Source organism: Enhydra lutris, unplaced genomic scaffold (genome assembly GCF_002288905.1).
Source record: "Enhydra lutris kenyoni isolate GAN:26980312 unplaced genomic scaffold, ASM228890v2 scaffoldscaffold30, whole genome shotgun sequence".
In the NCBI taxonomy this organism is placed as follows: domain Eukaryota; kingdom Metazoa; phylum Chordata; class Mammalia; order Carnivora; family Mustelidae; genus Enhydra; species Enhydra lutris.
The window spans coordinates 10,955,393-10,973,085 of record NW_019154114.1 but is presented as its reverse complement, the minus strand read 5'-3'; the positions used below and the strand labels follow the sequence as shown (position 1 = coordinate 10,973,085).

General features: G+C 55.6%; 1 protein-coding gene across 1 annotated transcript; it reads left to right on the top strand.

The window, feature by feature from the left end:
- The first annotated feature begins 428 nt into the window (after positions 1 to 428).
- Positions 429 to 2,568, top strand: LOC111152908 (chymotrypsinogen 2-like). The gene is made up of 5 exons (XM_022511641.1): positions 429 to 511; positions 613 to 691; positions 931 to 1,111; positions 1,742 to 1,875; positions 2,352 to 2,568. Exons 3-5 carry the CDS (start codon positions 955 to 957, stop codon positions 2,511 to 2,513), a joined length of 453 nt encoding a protein of 150 aa, XP_022367349.1. The 5' UTR covers positions 429 to 511; positions 613 to 691; positions 931 to 954; the 3' UTR covers positions 2,514 to 2,568.
- Positions 2,569 to 17,693: the final 15,125 nt, after the last annotated feature.

The window sequence follows — 17,693 nt, the reverse complement described above, 5'->3', positions numbered from 1 at the left end:
TGTTTTCTGCTCCTTCATCAGGAAGGCCCTGGGGGCGCCTGGGTGGCTCAGTGGGTTAAAGCCTCTGCCTTCAGCTCAGGTCATGATCCCAGGGTTCTGGGATGGAGCCCTGCATGGGGCTCTCTGCTCAGTGGGGAGCCTGTTTCCCCCTCTCTCTCTGCCTGCCTCTCTGCCTACTTGTGATGTCTGTCAAATAAATAAATAAAATCTTAAACAAAAAAAAGTAGATATTCCCACTCACAAACTCAAGAACACGAAAACATAGAGGCTCCTCTGGACATAGGAGCAGAGCTACAAACCAGCCCCAGGGTACCCCCACTGCCTCGGGGGCCTTGTTTCCTGCCTTTTTACACTTTTCTCTGTGTTTCCATGTCTACCACGATCACTCTGATAATAACATACAGAAATCCAACAGATGCACGGAGACACAGGACAACACTGGCTTCCACTTCTGCGGGGGCTCCCTCATCAGTGAGGACTGGGTGGTCACTGCCGCCCACTGTGGGATCAGGTGAGGCCTGGGCAGGCTCAGCGCTCTGATTCTGCCTACATTTGGGACTGAGGAGAGAGCAGGCCCACTCCCAGTCCTTAATTTCCATGTGATCACCCTAGTACGTCTCACCTCGTCGTGGCTGGGTAGTTTAACCAGCGCTCAAATGAGGAGAACATCCAGGTCCTGAAGATTGCCAAGGTACGCCCGAGCCGGGTGCGACTGGCCTGGGTGGGGACAGGAGCAGGAAGGACAGAACCCTTGGGCTGCTGGAGACACAGGAGCCCAGCATGGATGGGGATGCCCTCTGAATTCTCATTGCGGGCTTCTGTGGGTCTGTTTCCTGCACGGCGGCCTCCAAAAAAAGAGCTTATCTCCTTGCAACCTGAGGGCCAATGGACCCGAGGGCCTAATTTTGTTGTTTCAGCTCTGCCCTATAGGTTTTCAACAACCCCAAGTTCAACATGTTCACCATCGGCCATGACTTTGCCCTGCGGAAGCTGGCCACGCCTGCCCGCTTCTCCCAGACGGTGTCCCCCGTATGCCTGCCTGAGGTGACAGACGAATTTCCCTCTGGTTTGCTGTGCACCACCTCTGGCTGGGGAAGGACCAAGTACAATGGTGAGCACGACCCGTGTTTCCACCCAGGAAACGTGTATGCGCTTGGGAGTCTCGGGGGGCGGGGGGCACCCCTGTGGCTTTTCCTTTTTTTCTTGTCTAAATTGCAACACAGCTGTAAATCTTTCCATTTCTCTATTTAAAACCCTCTTAATGGAAAACCTACCAAACACAATAGAGATGAGCTTAGGGATGCCTGGGTGGCTCAGTCGGTTGGGCCTCGGTCACTATCCCGGGGTCCTGAGATTGAGACCCACGTTAGGCTCCCTGCTGAGGAGCAGGTCTGCTTCTCCCTCTGCCTGCTGTTCCCCCTGCTTTGCTGTCTCTCTCTCTCAAATAAATGGATAAAATCTTAAAAAAAAAAAAAAAAAAAGATGTGCTTAAGCACTTTGGCCTTGAAGACCACCTTGCGGAGAAGCACGGAAGCACCGGCAAGTGTGGCCCCCCCTCACTGCCATGCCCCACTTCCAGGCCCGACTTCTCTCCAGACTCGAGGCTGGTGGCTGTGTGTGGCACTGGCCAGGGGGTCTGGGCTGGGAGTGTGACGTACTGGTGTGCTTTGGGACCCCGGGAGTCTGGCGGGGTGGGCGGGGGAGGGGCCCTGACCCCTCCGGGCCTGCTGTGTCCTTCCAGCCTACAAAATCCCCGACAAGCTGCAGCAGGCGGCCCTGTCCCTCCTGTCCAACGCCGACTGCACGAAGTTCTGGGGCAGCAAGATCACCAACGTGATGGTTTGCGCGGGCGCTAGCGGCGTGTCCTCCTGCTCGGTATGGCCTGGCTCTGCCACCCTGGTGCTCCCCTCGGACCTCGCGCCGCCCCTGCTCAGCCCAGAGGGCAGGTCCTGTCTGCGCGTGTCTTGGCCCCCAATCAGGCCAGCTGCCCAGACCCCATTCCAGACCCGCAGGAGCAGGGGCCTCTGCCCGAGGGCTCTCTCTGGCCTGGGCGTGCTGCGGGGCTCCTGGGGGCCTCAGCCCCCTCACGCCAGCCCCCGGGAGCCGGGAGTTTGTAGCCCGTTGCACAGGCACTGGCCGGGTCAGAGGGTTGGCCACCTGCCCCAGGCCCTCCGGGAGTTGGTGACGGAGCTGGGGCTGCCGTGGGGCCCACATTGAAGGGTCTCCTGCTCAGTCACCGTGCCCAGGCGTGTCATTTCTCTGCACAGAACCTGGGCTGGGGCAGGTCAGGGCACACTGGGGCCTTGGCACCCCACTTCGGGCTTGGAAACTAGTCCTTTGTCCTCCTGCAGGGCGACTCTGGGGGCCCCCTGGTCTGTCAGAATGACGGAGTCTGGACCCTGGTGGGCGTCGTGTCCTGGGGCAGCAGCATCTGTTCCACCTCTGTTCCTGCCGTGTACGCCCGCGTCACCGAGCTCATCCCTTGGGTTCAGGAAATACTTGCTGCCCACTGAGCCCGTGATTCCCGTTCTGCTGGCCCTGCGTGTCTCCAATAAAAGCATACGAAGGAAGCACTGAGTTCACCTCTGTCTCTGTCTAGGAGGCATGGGGCTGAGTCTCTGTCACCTACCCAGGTGGCCGTGTCACCTTCTCTGTTCGCATTCCCGACTTCTTAGGGAAGCTCTGATTCTCCTCCTCCCTGCTCAGGACTCTACCGTCGGCTCCAGCTGAGGTGCTACCTACTGGACCCAGCTTTACCCAAGGAGCTTTCTGGAAGGCAGTGGTCCTTGGCTAGGCTATGCAGCCCACAGCCCTGAAAGGTGGGCCCTGGGACCCAGAGAGCTGGCCCATGAAGCCTTCTCCTGTGACCACGTGCTCCAGGCCCCTTCGCCTGCCTTTAGCTCCCACTGTACCCAGCGCCCTTGGCCCTTCCTTGCCTGGGATCCCGCCCCCGCTCAGGCTGGACACGCGTTATGCCTCCGTAGCTGGGGAGATCTCCAGTCCAGCACCAGAGCTTGGCACCGCTGTCCTTTCAGCTCCCTCCTTGTCCTCTGTTTCTGGGATTCAGCAGTTAAATCTAGAGGCTGGGTCAGACTCAGGTTCAATGCCATTGGCCCCGCTGTAGGTGGGAGCCGGCTTCCTTCATCAGAGCAGTCAGGACCGGCTGCCTCTCTTCTCATTAGGTGAGCTAATCCGACGCTCGCCGCCTGGATTCGCTGGTTCGTCTGGGGCTTGTGCAATGGGGGCAGCTTAATTTTGACATGGATTTCTCCTCTGTTGTCTGGAATAGTTCCAGACATTCTGGCTCTATAGAGGGACGCCCCCACCTATCAGTTGCCCAGCAGTGCTGTTCCTAGAGCATGTGGAGGGGAAATGTTTACCAACTTTTCCTTTGCGGGTTTTTTTGGTAACACTTATGTATTTGAGAGAGAGAGAGCATGTGCTCACTGGGGAGGGGCAGGGGAGAGGGAGAGAGAGACTTCAAGCAAACTCTGCACTGAGGGCAGAGCCCAATGTAGGGCTCTATCTCATGATGCTGAGGTCATGACCTCAGCTGGAATCAAGAGTCAGCCGCCCCCATAGACTGAGACACCCAGGTGCCTCCTTCACAGAGTTTTTAACACTTTTTCTCTCACTGATTTTCAGGATGTTTGTCCTCAATCATCCTCCAAAAGTGACCCAGCCCGTTACGTTTTTGTGTTCTAGAATTACGACATTCCTGCAGATTTCAGTGTATACAATGGTGAGGGCCCCTGGGGGACTCAGGCAATTAAGTGTCCGGCTCTTGATTTCAACTTGAATCATGGTCCCGGGGTCATGAGATCAAGCCCCGCATCGGGCTCCATGCTGACCTGGAGCTGCTTAAGATTCTCTCCCTCCCTCGCCCTTGGCCCCTCCCCAGCCCCTCTAAAAAATAAAAAGATAAATAAACATTTAAATGTACACGAGGGTTTCGCTCCGTTGTAATTATTGTCCTTATTGAAGCTCAGACCGTGATGCCTCGACCGGTGGGAGCTTCTCCCCTTGGCTCGGAGACGCGCTGACATCTGAAACAGGGTTTCAGGGTTTCCTTGCGGTCTGGGGTGACGAGATGCCCCCGGCCTGAGTCAGCTCTTTGTCTAAAACCTCCCCGGTTTCTTTTAGTTGTACTATTTCATTAACAAAATGCTACAGTTAATGAGTAGCTTTCTTTTTTAAAATTATTTATTTGCGAGAGAGGGAAAGAGTGTGGGAAGGGACAGAAAGAGAGGGAGAGACTCTCCAGCAGACTTCACACTGAGCACGGAGCCCCACACGGGGCTCGATCTCATGACCCTGAGGTCAGGACTTAAGCCAAAACCGAGAGTTGGATTTTTTAAGCAACCGAGCCACTCAGGTGCCCCTGGAGCAGCTTTCTTAATTTCCTTTTCAGAATGTTTGTTATAGGCACGGGGGTACAGAACCTCAACTGATCTTCTTGTGTTTCTCCTGCATCATGCCACTTTCCTAAAGTTATTAACTTGAATCGCTCGCTTGTCGATTCTTTGGGCTTTTCTGTGTGTAGGATCATGTCATGCGCAAATAGAGGTAGCTGTGCTTTTTCCTTTCCCGTTTCGATGACTTTTATTAATTTTTTTTCCTCTTGTCTAATTTGTTCTGGCCATAATTTCCAATACAGTATTTGCTCGCAGTGGTGAGAGCAAACACCTTGTTTTTGTTCCCGATCTGAGCGGGAAAGCTTTCACTCCTTCGCCATTGGATGCAACGTTACCTGTGTGTCTTTTTCATAAATGCCCTTTAGCATCGAGCAGGTTCTTCTGTATTTTTTAGTTGTCTGTGTGCTTTTTATCATGAAAGCCTGTTGAATTTGGTCAAAGGTTTTTTTCCTGTGTCATTTGAGATCATCATTTGGGTTTTTCTTCCTTCTGTTAACACAGTGTGTTCCACTGGTCCATTTCTTATGTTCAACCACCCTCTCGAGCTTGGGATAAATCCCATTTGGCCACGGTGGGTAATCTTTTTAGTACCCGGTGGATTTGGTTTGCTAATGTTTTATGGAGGACTTTTGCTTCTATACTTACGAGTCATGCTGGTCATTTTTTGTAACGTTTCATCTGGCTTTGGTATCAGGGTAACACTAGCCTCCTAGTTATTTTGTGTTTATTATTTGTTATTTTCTAACATCTTAGTTTGGCCCTGTGGCTCATTCATTTTCTGCCTTTCCCCTTTCCTAATATAAATATTTCAGACTTTAAATTTCCCTCAAAGCACTGCTTTCATTGCGGCCCATAAATTTTTATATATGTTGTCCTAAGTTTTTCTACCTCTGTTATCATTTCTTCAACTTATGAGTTATGTGGCAGTGTGTTCTGTCCTGGTCCAGTGACTTTTATCAAAGAATGACGTAATACAAGAAAAAGCACAAACCGTGGGTAGTTTGATGAACTTTTTTTTTTTTTAAATTTCAAGTACAATCCACCCCTCCACATGGGTCTCAAACACACGACCCCAAGATCGAGAGTCATGCGCTGCTCCGACTGAGCCAGCCCGGTGCCCCAGTTAGATGAATTGTCGTGAGCGCACAGTCACACAGCAAGCTGACCCGGGAATAGCACCGAGACCGGGTCGCCCCCTCGGTCTCGGTGCTCCTGTAGCCCCAGCAGAGCCACTCTGCCGACCTCAGTGCCATGGCCTGGCTCTGCCCCTTTGGAACTTCATACAAATGGAATCATAGAGCTGCACCCTTGAGTTTTTCCATCCTAAGGTTTTTAAAAATCTTTCCTTCAATCAGAGGAATCTCTACAGTTCCTTCTCCCAGAGAGTTGTATCCATTTCAGTTTTTTTCTTCATCTCATTTTCTGGCACCCCTGTTTTCTAGGCACTGGCATTTCCCTTTTTAATCCTCCCTATTTCCTTTCATTTCCTGCTTCTTCCAAGAGACTTTCTTAACCTACCTTCTAACCCATCAATTTATTTATTTTTTTAAATTAAGATTTTATTTATTTATTTATTTAATTTTTTTTTAAAGATTTTATTTATTTATTTGTCAGAGAGAGAGAGAGAGAGAGATCACAAGTAGGCAGAGAGGCAGGCAGAGACAGAGGGAGAAGCAGGTTCCCTGCCGAGCAAGGAGCCCGATGTGGGACTCGATCCCAGGACGCTAGGATCATGACCTGAGCCGAAGGCAGCCGCTTAACCAACTGAGCCACCCAGGCGTCCCTAAGATTTTATTTATTTAAAGTGTGCAGCGGGCAGGGCAGTTGGGGAGGGGCAAAGAGTGGAGGGAGAGAGAGAATCTTAATCAGGCTCCATGCCCAGCAAGGAGCCCTATGCAGAGCTCCTTCCCATGACTCTGAGATCATGACCTGAGCCAAAATCAAGAGTCAGATGCGTAAGCAACTGAGCCACCCAGGCACCCCACAATTTCTCAACTGTCTTACTTCTACTATTGAGTCTTTTATTATGTTCTTTAGTTTAATCACTGTGGTTTTCATGTCTATCACTTCTACTTGGCTCCTTTTCTAGTTTCTTGTTCTTTTCTTTTTTAACACTTTCTTTAAAAAAAAATTTTTTTTTAAGATTTTATTAATCTAATTGGCAGAGAGAGAGAGCATGAGCAGGGGGAGGTTTGAAAAGCAGGCTCCCAGGGGCACCTGGGTGGCTCAGTGGGTTAAAGCCTCTGCCTTCAGCTCGGGTCATGGTCTCAGGGTCCTGGGATCGAGCCCCATATCGGGCTCTCTGCTCAGCGGGGAACCTGCTTCCTCCTCTCTCTCTGCCTGCCTCTCTGCCTACTTGTAATCTCTGTCTATCAAATAAATAAAAATATTTTAAAAAAAAAGAAGGAAAAGCAGGCTCCTCACTGAACAAGGAGCCTGATGAGGGACTCGATCCCAGGACCCTGGAATCATGACCTGAGCTGAAGGTCACGCCTAAACGACTGAGGCACCCAGGTGTCTCCTAGTTTCTTGTTCTAATTCGATATTGCTGGCAAATTATCTTATCTTATTTTGTATGGTGCTTATGCCTATTTTAAGTCTTGGTCTGTTTTTTCCCCCCTCATGTCTGTTTCCAGTGGAATCTGTAATTTTCCATTTGAAGGAGCTGATGTCCTCAGAATTCTCATTATTTTGGCATATGGGGCATGGAGTACTGGGTCACGCAACACACAGGGAGAGAGGCCAAAGCTGCTGGTGGGTGTCAGTCCCTTGAGATCAGGACCCAGAAGTACACAGCCACAGCTCATCACTGCCTTTTCCACCAGGAGACTGCTCTGGGCTGCACTCGTGCTCTATCTCTGTCTCCAAGGAAAAGCAGCACCCAGAGGCAGTTGGGAGGGATGGGTGGGGGCAAGGAGGTGGTCTCTCTGACCACCTTGGCTCCTCACCGGCACCGTTTCTGCATGACCCATTTATCCAAGGACATCTGCACTAGCCGGCATAGGCGGGTCTGGGGCAGGTAGACAATGCACTTTTTTTTTTTTTTTTAAAGATTTTATTTATTTATTTGACACAGAGAGATCACAAGAAGGCAGAGAGGCAGGCAGAGAGACAGGGAAAAGCAGGCTCCCTGCTGAGCAGAGAGCCCAATGTGGGGCTCGATCCCAGGACCCTGAGATCATGACTTGAGCCAAAGGCTGAGGCTTAACCCACTGAGCCACCCGCCTGGGACAATGCACCCTAGACAATGCACTTCTATTTTATTCTCCCAGAGCTGAGCCCGCAGCCTCCTGTTGTTGGTCACAGTCATGGCCACACACAACCCGCAGTTCGGAGTGTCCTTTCCTCTCCCGGGTCTTTCTCCCACTTTTTTCCTGTCTCCATATTGTCCTCTAGATTTCCCTCTAGATTGATCTTGGGAGAAGCTGCCTCCTGGAATCTGAAAATCGCAGTCCTGGGTTAAGGTTGCCATCTAGTGGCCAGTACGAGAACCACATTGCAGTGCCTTGCGTCTTGACTTCCTTCCAGCTAGGTGTGTGCAAAACCGAAGGTAAACCAAATCCGTGATTTTTGCATTACCCGCTAGCCTTACAAAAAAAGTAAAAAGAAATAGGTGATTTAATTTTATTACTATATTTTATTTAACCCAGTATAGGCACCTATTATTTCAACATATAATCAATGTTTTAGAATTAGCGGTTTATTTTACATTCTTTTTCTCATACTTGGTCTTTGAAATCCAGTGTGTAACACGCACTTACAGCACATCTCAAGCAAGATGCTCAGATCTCGAAAGGAATACTTGACCCGCCTTTAAGTTTCATAAAAATTACAGTTGAAAAGGTTGGTTTACATATCCATGTTCCAAATATACATTTTTGCTATCAGTTAAGTACAGTTAATCGAACTGTCCACAATTGAACCAGGAGTCTGTGCCTGTCTGCAGAGAGAGCCTCTGGAAGACAGGATCTGCTGCCCCATATTCTTGTTCCGAGTTAGGCGTGTTTGACTCAGTGCACGCTCCCCACCTTCTCTGTGTCCGGGCACAGGTGAACTTGCTTCTACCCAACTGAAACATTGGAATTGAGCAGACGAGAATGTTCGTCATTTACCTCTGGACAATGTCACACTAGTTGCTGGCCACCTATCAGCCCACATCGGTACCCACAGCCTGCTGGATCCTGGGACAGCTTACACAGGGATGGTGGACACCCCAGGCAGCTCTCCGCTGTCTGTCTTCTCTGGGCATTTCCTCAGCTGAAGAGAATTGTTGAGAGCCAGGCCCTGCCTCCTTTCCAGGCAGCCCAAAGCTCTGAAGAGCTGCGGGTTTATAAAGGCCCCATCTCTTCTCGAAGCTTTTCCCTCTGCCCAACAGCTGCGGCTCCTGAACCAGGTAGGGAGCGCCCTCTGACAAGCTTTCTTTATGGGGGGCTTATCTAGGAGTGGGCCCCAGAAAGCAGCTGCAGGGTGGGGTTCTGAGCTGGACCGGGGGCTGCGGCTGGCAGGGAGACTCCTGGCCTCTGTGCCCCTGGAACAAGGTAACCATGAAGTTGTTAAAATGTTTACCGCTGATGAGCTGGGGTGCTATTCTGGCCGGAGAGAACTCACCAGGGCTTTCCGTATGTCAGGAGTTTGAAAAACCTCGAGTGAGGGAGAAAATATAAGGACCGTGAAATGGTGTGGCTGTTGCTAAGCCCAGTTAAGTTTTGGGAAAAGAAAAGGAAAAGCTGAGAGTGATTCTTGGGCAATTAAAAGCTCGCTGTGAAAGCCGGTGTGCCTTGTTGGGAGCCCGGGAGGAGGCGCTCCCCTCCGGAGTCCGCCTGGTGAGGAAAGCTGAGGCCTGGGTCCAGGACTGAGTCACAGCGCCGCCAGGTTCCAAGGCTGACCAAGGCTGGCACAGGCCTGCCACTAGGTCAGGGCCCTGCAGGCCAGCAGACACCCCGGCATCGACCCCCTCACCCCGCCCTGAGGCTGTGCCAGGCCTGGTAAGAGCTGAAGGAAGCTGTTCCCCAAGGGGCCCGCAAGTGCTCAGGGTCAAGGGGGCAGGACCTCCCCCTGGAGGAGGGAGATTTTATTGATTCGGGAGCACTCTTCCAGGGTGCAGGTTTTGGGCCCCTGGCCAGGGTCCCAGGGGATGGTGCCCCCGGGCTGCCAAGATGGCTCCCAAGAGAACCGAAACCAGCCCTGGGCCACGGTCGATGAGGCAGAAATGCCAAGAGGGTCTGCGGGGTCGGGGTGGGGTGTAGGGATAGAAGGTGCAGAAGAAGGTGCTGCAGAGGGAAGGCACCACGTCAGGCAGAAGGCCCAGGGGCTGTTCCACGGGAAGGCTCGGGAGGCGTGCCCACCCGGCAAAGCCAGGGAGAACGTGCCGGGGAGAGAGCCGTAAGCAGGGCTCCTGGGCCTGGCCACTGGCCAGGGCGGGTGGAGGGAGGCGCTGCTACGGACCAGAGCTGCCGGGGACCGCGTGCTGGGACCCCTGAGGTGGCGGGTGAGTGGATGCACTCCCCCTGAGGAGTGGCCTCCGGGGCCCTGTCCTCCAGAGCACAGTAGAGGGAGCGCTACCAGGGGCCCTGCTCAGTCTGTGCGGGCAAAAGAAATCAAGGACGAGGACCCGCAGGCCGAGCTGCCTCCCAGTCTGGCGTTGTGCGCCCGAGACTCGCAGGCGGCCTCCTAACCAGCGTCGGGTGCGCGCCCTGCTCCGCGCTGCCTCCTGCTCCGCGCTGCCCCCGCCTCCGGCGCACCTGGGCGGCCCTGCTGGTGGAGACCCTGTCCTGCGCCGGCCTCGCCTGCATCTGGATCGCGGGTCCTGTGCGGCAGGGGTCGTTCCTCTGTGAGTGGGGCTCCGCAGAGCAGGGAGCTCACCCCAGCCGCAGCCACATCCCGTGGGGACTCAGGGATGCCCGCGCCCGGCATCTCCCGGACTCTCTATCGGTGAATTCCAGCCAGACGCGCGGGAATGAAAGCCCGAGAAGGGAAAAACGAGGTCGAAGGGGGAGATCTCCAAGACACAGGGAAGCAGGGGTATGGCGGTGGACAGGCAAGCAGCTGGCGGAGGGTTTATTTGAGGCAGCGGTTCTGGAAGGGAGGCCCTGGGGGTCACTAGCTCTAGTCAGATGCTTTCTTACAACCGAGCCCTAGATCAGCCCCTGCTGTGATGCCCGGGGGGGGGGGGGGGGGCCTCCTGGCAGGGACGGTGTTAGCAGCACCGGTAGAGGATGGCTTAGAAGTCAGGTAGGTAGAGCAACCTACCAACCAATTACCTACCTACCTACCTACCAATGGTTTAACCAACCATTACTTCGTTACCATCGAGTGAAGGTGATAGAAGCAAATCCTGCACTAATTGCACGGGCGCTCGTCTGAAATCCAGTGCGTAGCCCGGCCCCAAACTTCGAGTCCAGCCGTCAAAGTGGCGTGGGGATCTCCGAGGCCCTGGCAATCCCTTCAGAGACTGAGGCACTGTCGTGGAATATCTTAACATCTTGGGCCATCGACAAGGCCTCTGACACACAGTCGTATGGCATCAGCTTGTAGCCACATGTGTGCAGAAATGGGGAGGGGGCGAGTGTCCTTTAGAATTGCTTGCAGGGGGACACCGCCTAAAAAGAGATTCAGTCCCTTTGCCGCCCAGATGCGTGGCGTGCTTGGCCTGAGCCCCGCCAACTGGGCTCTCCAACGTTCCCGGCATTTCCGTCCTGTGGTGCAGTCGCAGGCGGGAGCCGTCGTGTTCCAGCATTGCGTCTGTGCAATGGTGAGGCCCCAGGTCTACCAGTAACCCTAACCCCCAGGCCGTGCGCAGCCCGAGGTCAGCCACTCCCGACCTCCAAAACCGCGTTTGTTGAGCTCACTGGTGGGTCCCCAGAGAGGGTTTCTGTTGCCTGAAAACTAGCCGGGATTTTAGCTTCATGGGGCAGCCCTGGCGGCTGCCGTATCTGGGGAGAGCGACTGGTGGGTATGTGGCTGCTTTTGGAGCGTCCCCACTGTTGTCAGGACTCCCCGGGAAGTCCTCTCCCACTAACCTGATGGGCTCCTCACCTGGGCGGGGGGATTCAGGGATGCGGGCCTCACGCTGGGCTGTGTGCCTTGCTGAGCTCACCAGTGTGAACTGGAGGGTGAGCTGCTGGGAAAATCCTACAGAAGCGAGGCGTGGGATCAGGACAAAGTAATGAGGACAGTGTCCTGGAGGGTGCAGGTGCGAGGACTGCCAGAAATGACACGAAGTGGAACTCGGTTGGGGGGTCTGTAACACTTGGTGTGTGGGGTGCGTGAGGTGTGAAGGCCCAGGGGGCAAGAAGCAAGGCGGAGGGTGTCTTGAAGGAGCCAGCCGCCTGGGGGCGGTAGTGAGTTCCGGGGAGCACTGTGGTAGAGTGTCCATGGCTGTCTCCAGAGAGCTGGCGGGGGCACCCTGGTCAGAGTCTGTCCTGTCAGGTGGTCCCAGGGGACAGAGCTAACAAGGAAGGAGCTGGCCTGCTTTGAGGAGGAGCTGTGGTGGGGGGGGTCCCCGAGGGGAGCCCTGGGGAAGCGTCAGGGGCATCGCTGGCCCCTCTGGAAGGCCCAGCAGAGGGCGGCAGGGGCCAGGGAGGGCAGTCTGTTGGCAGGTGGGTGGGGGCGGGGAGGTCTCCCCAGGACCGTGTCCCCAGCAGGATAGTGTCCATGATCTGATCAGGGAGGGAGCAGAGAACGTACTTGTCTGTCCCCAGCTTGGCCGTGGCTGTAGAGAGGGGGAGTCCCGAGCCCAGGGCTGTTCAGGCACGAATCCCCCTGCGACCTGAGCTTGCGTGGGCCCCTTCGCGCGCGCTGGGAAGGGTGGGCGCTGGCCGGAGGGAGGGGGTCCGAGGTATTGCCGCGAGTGGCCTCCGGCGGAGCGGTTAGTGTGTGGGATGAACAGCGGTGGGAACTGGGGCCGGTGCTGACCGCTTGCCTGTGCGGCGGCCCAGGTGGGCGCTCTGCGAGGACCCGTCCCTTGGCTGTTGGTCAGACGGACCACAAGGTCGGTCTGGGGAAGTGCGGACCTGCAGAAGGCCCGTCTCGCCATCTCCTCAAGGGCGAGGCCAGCAGCTACAGGTTCTACCTGTTGGCTGGGCCGGAGTGCCCGAGGCCGGGGTGCCGTGGTCCCCAGCCAGCTGCTTGCGTGTGACGGTGGTGTCGCCATCAGTGAAGACACCCGTCCACGGCAGACAGTTGGTCCCAAGGGGCCCCCCAGGAAGCACCGGGACAAAGAGGAAGCAGGGTGTCACCCTCACTGCTCAGCTCTCAGGCAAGGGAAAGGCCTTTGACGCTAGGGTCAGCCCCTCCTGAAGCCCCCCCTTCCACCCTTTAGGCATTAGAGCCGGGGCGGAGCTTCTGCCGGCGGCGTCTCTAACCTCAGCCAGTGCGGGGACTTGTTCAGAGTGGGTGGGGCTGGGTAGGGCCTTGGACTCTCGAAGAGCCCAGTAGGATTCTAGAACCTGGCGCTCAAGGGCCATATATTGTGCTGGCGCTGGGGGAGGGCGTTTAGGCATCGACCCCGTAGGAAGCCAGGTAGACGAGGGTTTGCTGCAGAGACTCCGAGGACTTGTGTGGGGCTAACGGTGAGGGGTGCTGGCCTGCGAGAGCGAGGGGCGGACGTGCACGAGGCTGCGTCTGGAGGGTTGGAGAGCGTGTCCTCTGGAGCACGAGAAGGCCGAGCAGGTGTCCTGCCCGTTTGGGCGGTTTAAGGGCCAGTGAGGCCTGTGTGACCCGTGGGGGCTTCTCAGTCCTTAGAGAACCAGGTGATGCCCAGAGACGGCACGGATGGGCTGGGCCGTGGAGCGCGTGAGGGGTAGGTGGCCTGTGCGGGGGTGCGATGCTGCCAGGACCGCCTCCCCAGAGGGACCCCTCGGCGTGACGTCCCCACCGGAGTGCCCCAAGCAATACTTTTTACTGTGAGGTGCTTGAATCCTGGTGGTGGAGGCTACATGTCACTGTAGGGCTGTTGAAATAACCCGTCGTGGGGGCGCCTGGGTGGCTCAGGGAGTCTGGCGTTGGACTCTTGATTTCAGCTCGGGGCAGGATCTCAGGGTCGTGAGATCGAGCCCTGTGTCGGGCTCCACACTGGGTGTGGAGCCTATTTAAGAGTCTCTCTCTCCCTCCTTCTCCCCATCCCCCACTTGCTCTCTGTCTAAAAAATGAAAAAACACATCCCCTCAGGAACTGCATAAAAGTGGCCCCTTCCGGGGCGCCTGGGTGGCTCAGTGGGTTAAAGCCTCTGCCTTCGGCTCAGGACATGATCCCAGGGTCCTGGGATGGAGCCCCGCATCGGGCTCTCTGCTCAGCGGGGAGCCTGCTTCCCCCCACCCCGCCCCCCACCGCCTGCCTCTCCGCCTACTTGTGATCTCTGTCTGCCAAATAAATAAGCAAATAAATCTTAAAAAAAAAAAAAAAAAAGTGGCCACTTCCAAAGTGAAACCAGATCGGTCCTGGAGTTCCTCTGTGGGAGAACAGGTAGAACATTCTAGCCACATCAGTGACTGCAAGGGACGCTCCTTGCGTCCACCCTGTGTGCTCAGTCGGTTCTGTGAGAAGAGCCGTCAGAGCCTCGGGGGAACCCAGTCCAGGGTGAGGCGCCATCATTGGTGACTGGCTTGCGTGCCGGCCACGTGGGGCCGTTTCAGCGGGAGAGGGTGGGCTCTGCGACTACTGTCATCGCAGCAGGTGTAATTCCGTACTCCGGAGGGCTTTCTGTCCTCACCGGGCGAGGAAGAGTCGCCGGCCCCCACACGGTGAGTCCCACCAGTAAGGCCGAGAGCTTGGGCTTGTTCCCTGCGCGGGGGTGGTGTGGACGCGCCCACGCCTGGGAAGACCGAGCCGGGGGCCACCCCCCGGGAAGCTGAGGTCAGTGTCCAAGTGGTTACATCTCAGTGGGTCCGTATACCTGTGACAGTTTCACTGGCGATGCCTTGTGGGTACAAGGACTTCCCTTCAGAGAATTTAGAGGGATTTCCTAGAATGATACTGACTTGGACACTGGGGCCTCATTGGGCCCAAACGGATTGCATTTTTTTTTTTTAAGATTTTTATTTATTTGACACACAGAAATCACAAGTAGGCGGAGAGGCAGGCAGAAAGAGAGGAGGAAGCAGGCTCCCTGCTGAGCAGAGAGCAGAGAGCCCGACGTGGGGCTCGATCCCAGGACCCTGGGATCATGACCTGAGCCGAAGGCAGAGGCTTAACCCACTGAGCCACCCAGGCGCCCCCGGACTGCGTATTTTTATTGTCTCAGCGGACCACCAGGTGGAATAGGGACGATTCTCCCCGGGAAGTGGGACAGGCCCACTGGGGGCTGCCAGTGTCTTAGGGTAGGTGCTTAGGTGACTGCCAATCCTGGAGGTTAGTGAAGGGGACAGAGCCGGGACAGGCTCAGGGCCACGGGGGCAGTGTGTGGCAGGACAGTGGGCAGCAGAGGGGGCTGTAGCTGGGAGCGTGCCAGTTTCAGGGCCTGGCGTCCGGAGAGCGGCTGTCCAGAGCAAGTGGCCAGGAGCCTTGAGTTTTCATGACTCCCAAGAACGGTTTACTGTTCGGTTTACCTTAGTGGGCGAAATTGGACCACGGGTTTACTGGAAAGAAGCGGGCAGCCTTTTCTGTTGAAAGAAATTTTTTTCGGGGGGGGACCCTTCCGGGGTGGGAGGAGTGGAGGGACGTGGGTCGGAAGGATCTGCGTGTCTGGGATGGGTGTCTCCTCCATGTCTAGGAACCACGTCCGTGTCCTGCAGGGCCTTGGGGACGGTTTCAGCGATCCCAGTCAACGTAGTAACCGTGTCCTGTGATTAGGGGGAGGACATTGCCAGAAAAATTTCTCTCCACTCTGGGCGAGGTGAGCCTCTTCAGGATTGGAAATGAAGAAGGGGTCATTTGGGTCACTATGGCCCTGTGAAGGGTAAACCCAGTTGTGACACTGTGACGTATAATAAATACATCCCTGGTCTTTGTCCCTGTCGCTGTGCAGACCTTCTACAACCCGGGCCTTGTCCTAAGTGGTGAAAGCCCTAGAGGCATCTTTTGTTAGGTTAATGGGGGACTTTTGGAAGCCATTTAAGGATGGGGCGGCAGGTTTCCAGTGGAGCCAATCATGGGATAAAAGGGTTGGCGCTTTGAGTCCCACGCCCTGACCCTTGGGGACAGGAGAGGAGCTGGAGATGGGGTTCAGTCGCCGGTGGGCGATGATTTAATCGGTCGTGCCCATGTAATGGAGTCTCCACAGAAGCCCGGAAGAACTAAGTTGGGGGTTTCGGGGTTGGAGAACAGGCGAAGATTCAGAAGCGTGCGGCCCCCGGAGAGCACGGACGCTCGGGGCCCCTCTGCCTTCCGTCTGGCTGTTCCCGAGTTACATCTTTTCACAATGAGAAAGTAACCTAGTGAGGAAACGGGTTTCTTGAATTCTGAGCTGCTCCGGCGAATGAACTGGCACAAGGGAGGGCTCCGGTGTACGGCGAGTCCGTCGGAGGCCCGGGGGGCAACCCGACCTGGTGACCGCATCCAGAGTGGGGGAGGGGTGCACGTGTCATCTGTGGGGCTGAGCCCTGTCACTTCGGAACTGGTGGGTTACAACCCCGGGAGCTCTCCGGGTAAGATTTGAAACCAGCTTCCGTTGGGGGGAGGAAGAGGTGGACCCCCGAGGCCTGGTAGACGGCAGGTTTCGTGAGGAGGGGACTTCCACGAAGGCTCTCATGGGCCGCTGCCCCAGGAGCAGATCTCCACACCCGCCGTCCAGAACCTCATGTTCACAGAGAGGCGTCAGTGGGGTTCAGTCACGTGCACCGTCCAGGTGGCCTCGAACACATTAATCTCTCAAGGCTTCATCCTCGCAGGGGCTCCTGGGACAGGGACAGTGGGGAACACGCATTCCAAGGTCGGGGGAGGGGCGGGAGCCTCTGGCAGACTGGGTCTAGTTGGTGGCTCAGTTGCGGGCCTGTCTTCTCGACGATCTCCTCCAACAGGGGTCGGGTGCCCTCCTGGGGAGGAGGTGTCCCACGTGGACTGCAAGGACACGGCTGCCCCGATCCCGACACACAAGGTTATTGCCGAGGGTACAGCCGGCTGGGTGGCCTGGAAAAAAGGCCCTATGAGGTGTGTCTGTCCTGAGAAGGGGGACTGCTCACTCTCCTTACAAATACCAGGTGGGGACACCCCAGATGAAGTAGGCGAGCCCCGTGGGATTAGCTCTGGGGTAACTGGGATCTTCAGCCACTGAATGTGCCCATTACCCATATTCTAGCTGGGAGGAGTGGGCGCCTTTAGCTCGTGTAAGTTCACTGTTAGAAAACTGAACAGCAGTTCTAGAAGCTTCTCAGATGTGCCGGGGGTGGGGTGGATAGGGAGAGGAGCCTTTTCGGGGACTCCTTGATGCAGGAGCCCATGCACTGTGCTGGCAAAACCTGTGGGCGAAGCCTTACTAGGGGCCGAGCTTAGATCGGGGCGCTGTGGAGGCCAGCCCGAGCCCACATAAGCAGTTGATTGAACACTCGGTGAACAGGAGGTGGCGACTCTGGGTAATGATGTGCTAGAAACCGGAGTCCTGTGGCCACACGCTCTCGGCACCGTAGCCCCGTGTGCCGTGGGAGCATCGAGGGCTCATGGCCACCAACAGTAAGACTCCGAGGACGGAACCCAGAGGCCCACAGCCTCCGCGGCTCCGGCCATGCAGAGAACACAACAAGCTTGGCGCGCCTGGCTGGCTCAGTCCACGGAGTGGAGCACGTGACTCTTGATCTCAGGGTTGGGAGTTCAAGCCCCACGTTGGCTGTAGGGAGGACTTAAAAATAAAACCTTAAAACAAAACAACAAAGGGGCGCCTGGGTGGCTCAGTGGGTTAAAGCCGCTGCCTTCGGCTCAGGTCATGATCTCAGGGTCCTGGGAACGAGCCCCGCATCGGGCTCTCTGCTCAGCAGGGAGCCTGCTTCTTCCTCTCTCTCTGCCGCCTCTCTGCCTGCTTGTGATCTCTGTCTGTCAAATAAATAAAATCTTTAAAAAAACAAAACAAAAAACAAAAAAAGAAAGGTCAAAAGAAAACACAACAGGCTAAAGGAGGCTGGTCCTCGGTGACGGGTCTTGCAAAAGCTTTCCTCTCTTCCTCTTGGAAAGGAGCCCACTGCTGTCTGCCTGCGTGTGGGAAGGATCTCGATTTATGTTCACTGAGCTGCCTCTGGTTATGTGATGTCGCCGGTGCTGTCAGTGACGTGGTCACAAGGGATTCGAACTGATGCGGGTGTCCAGTGTACTAAGAGGCTACATCGATGACATGAAAGACTGGGAAAATGAAGG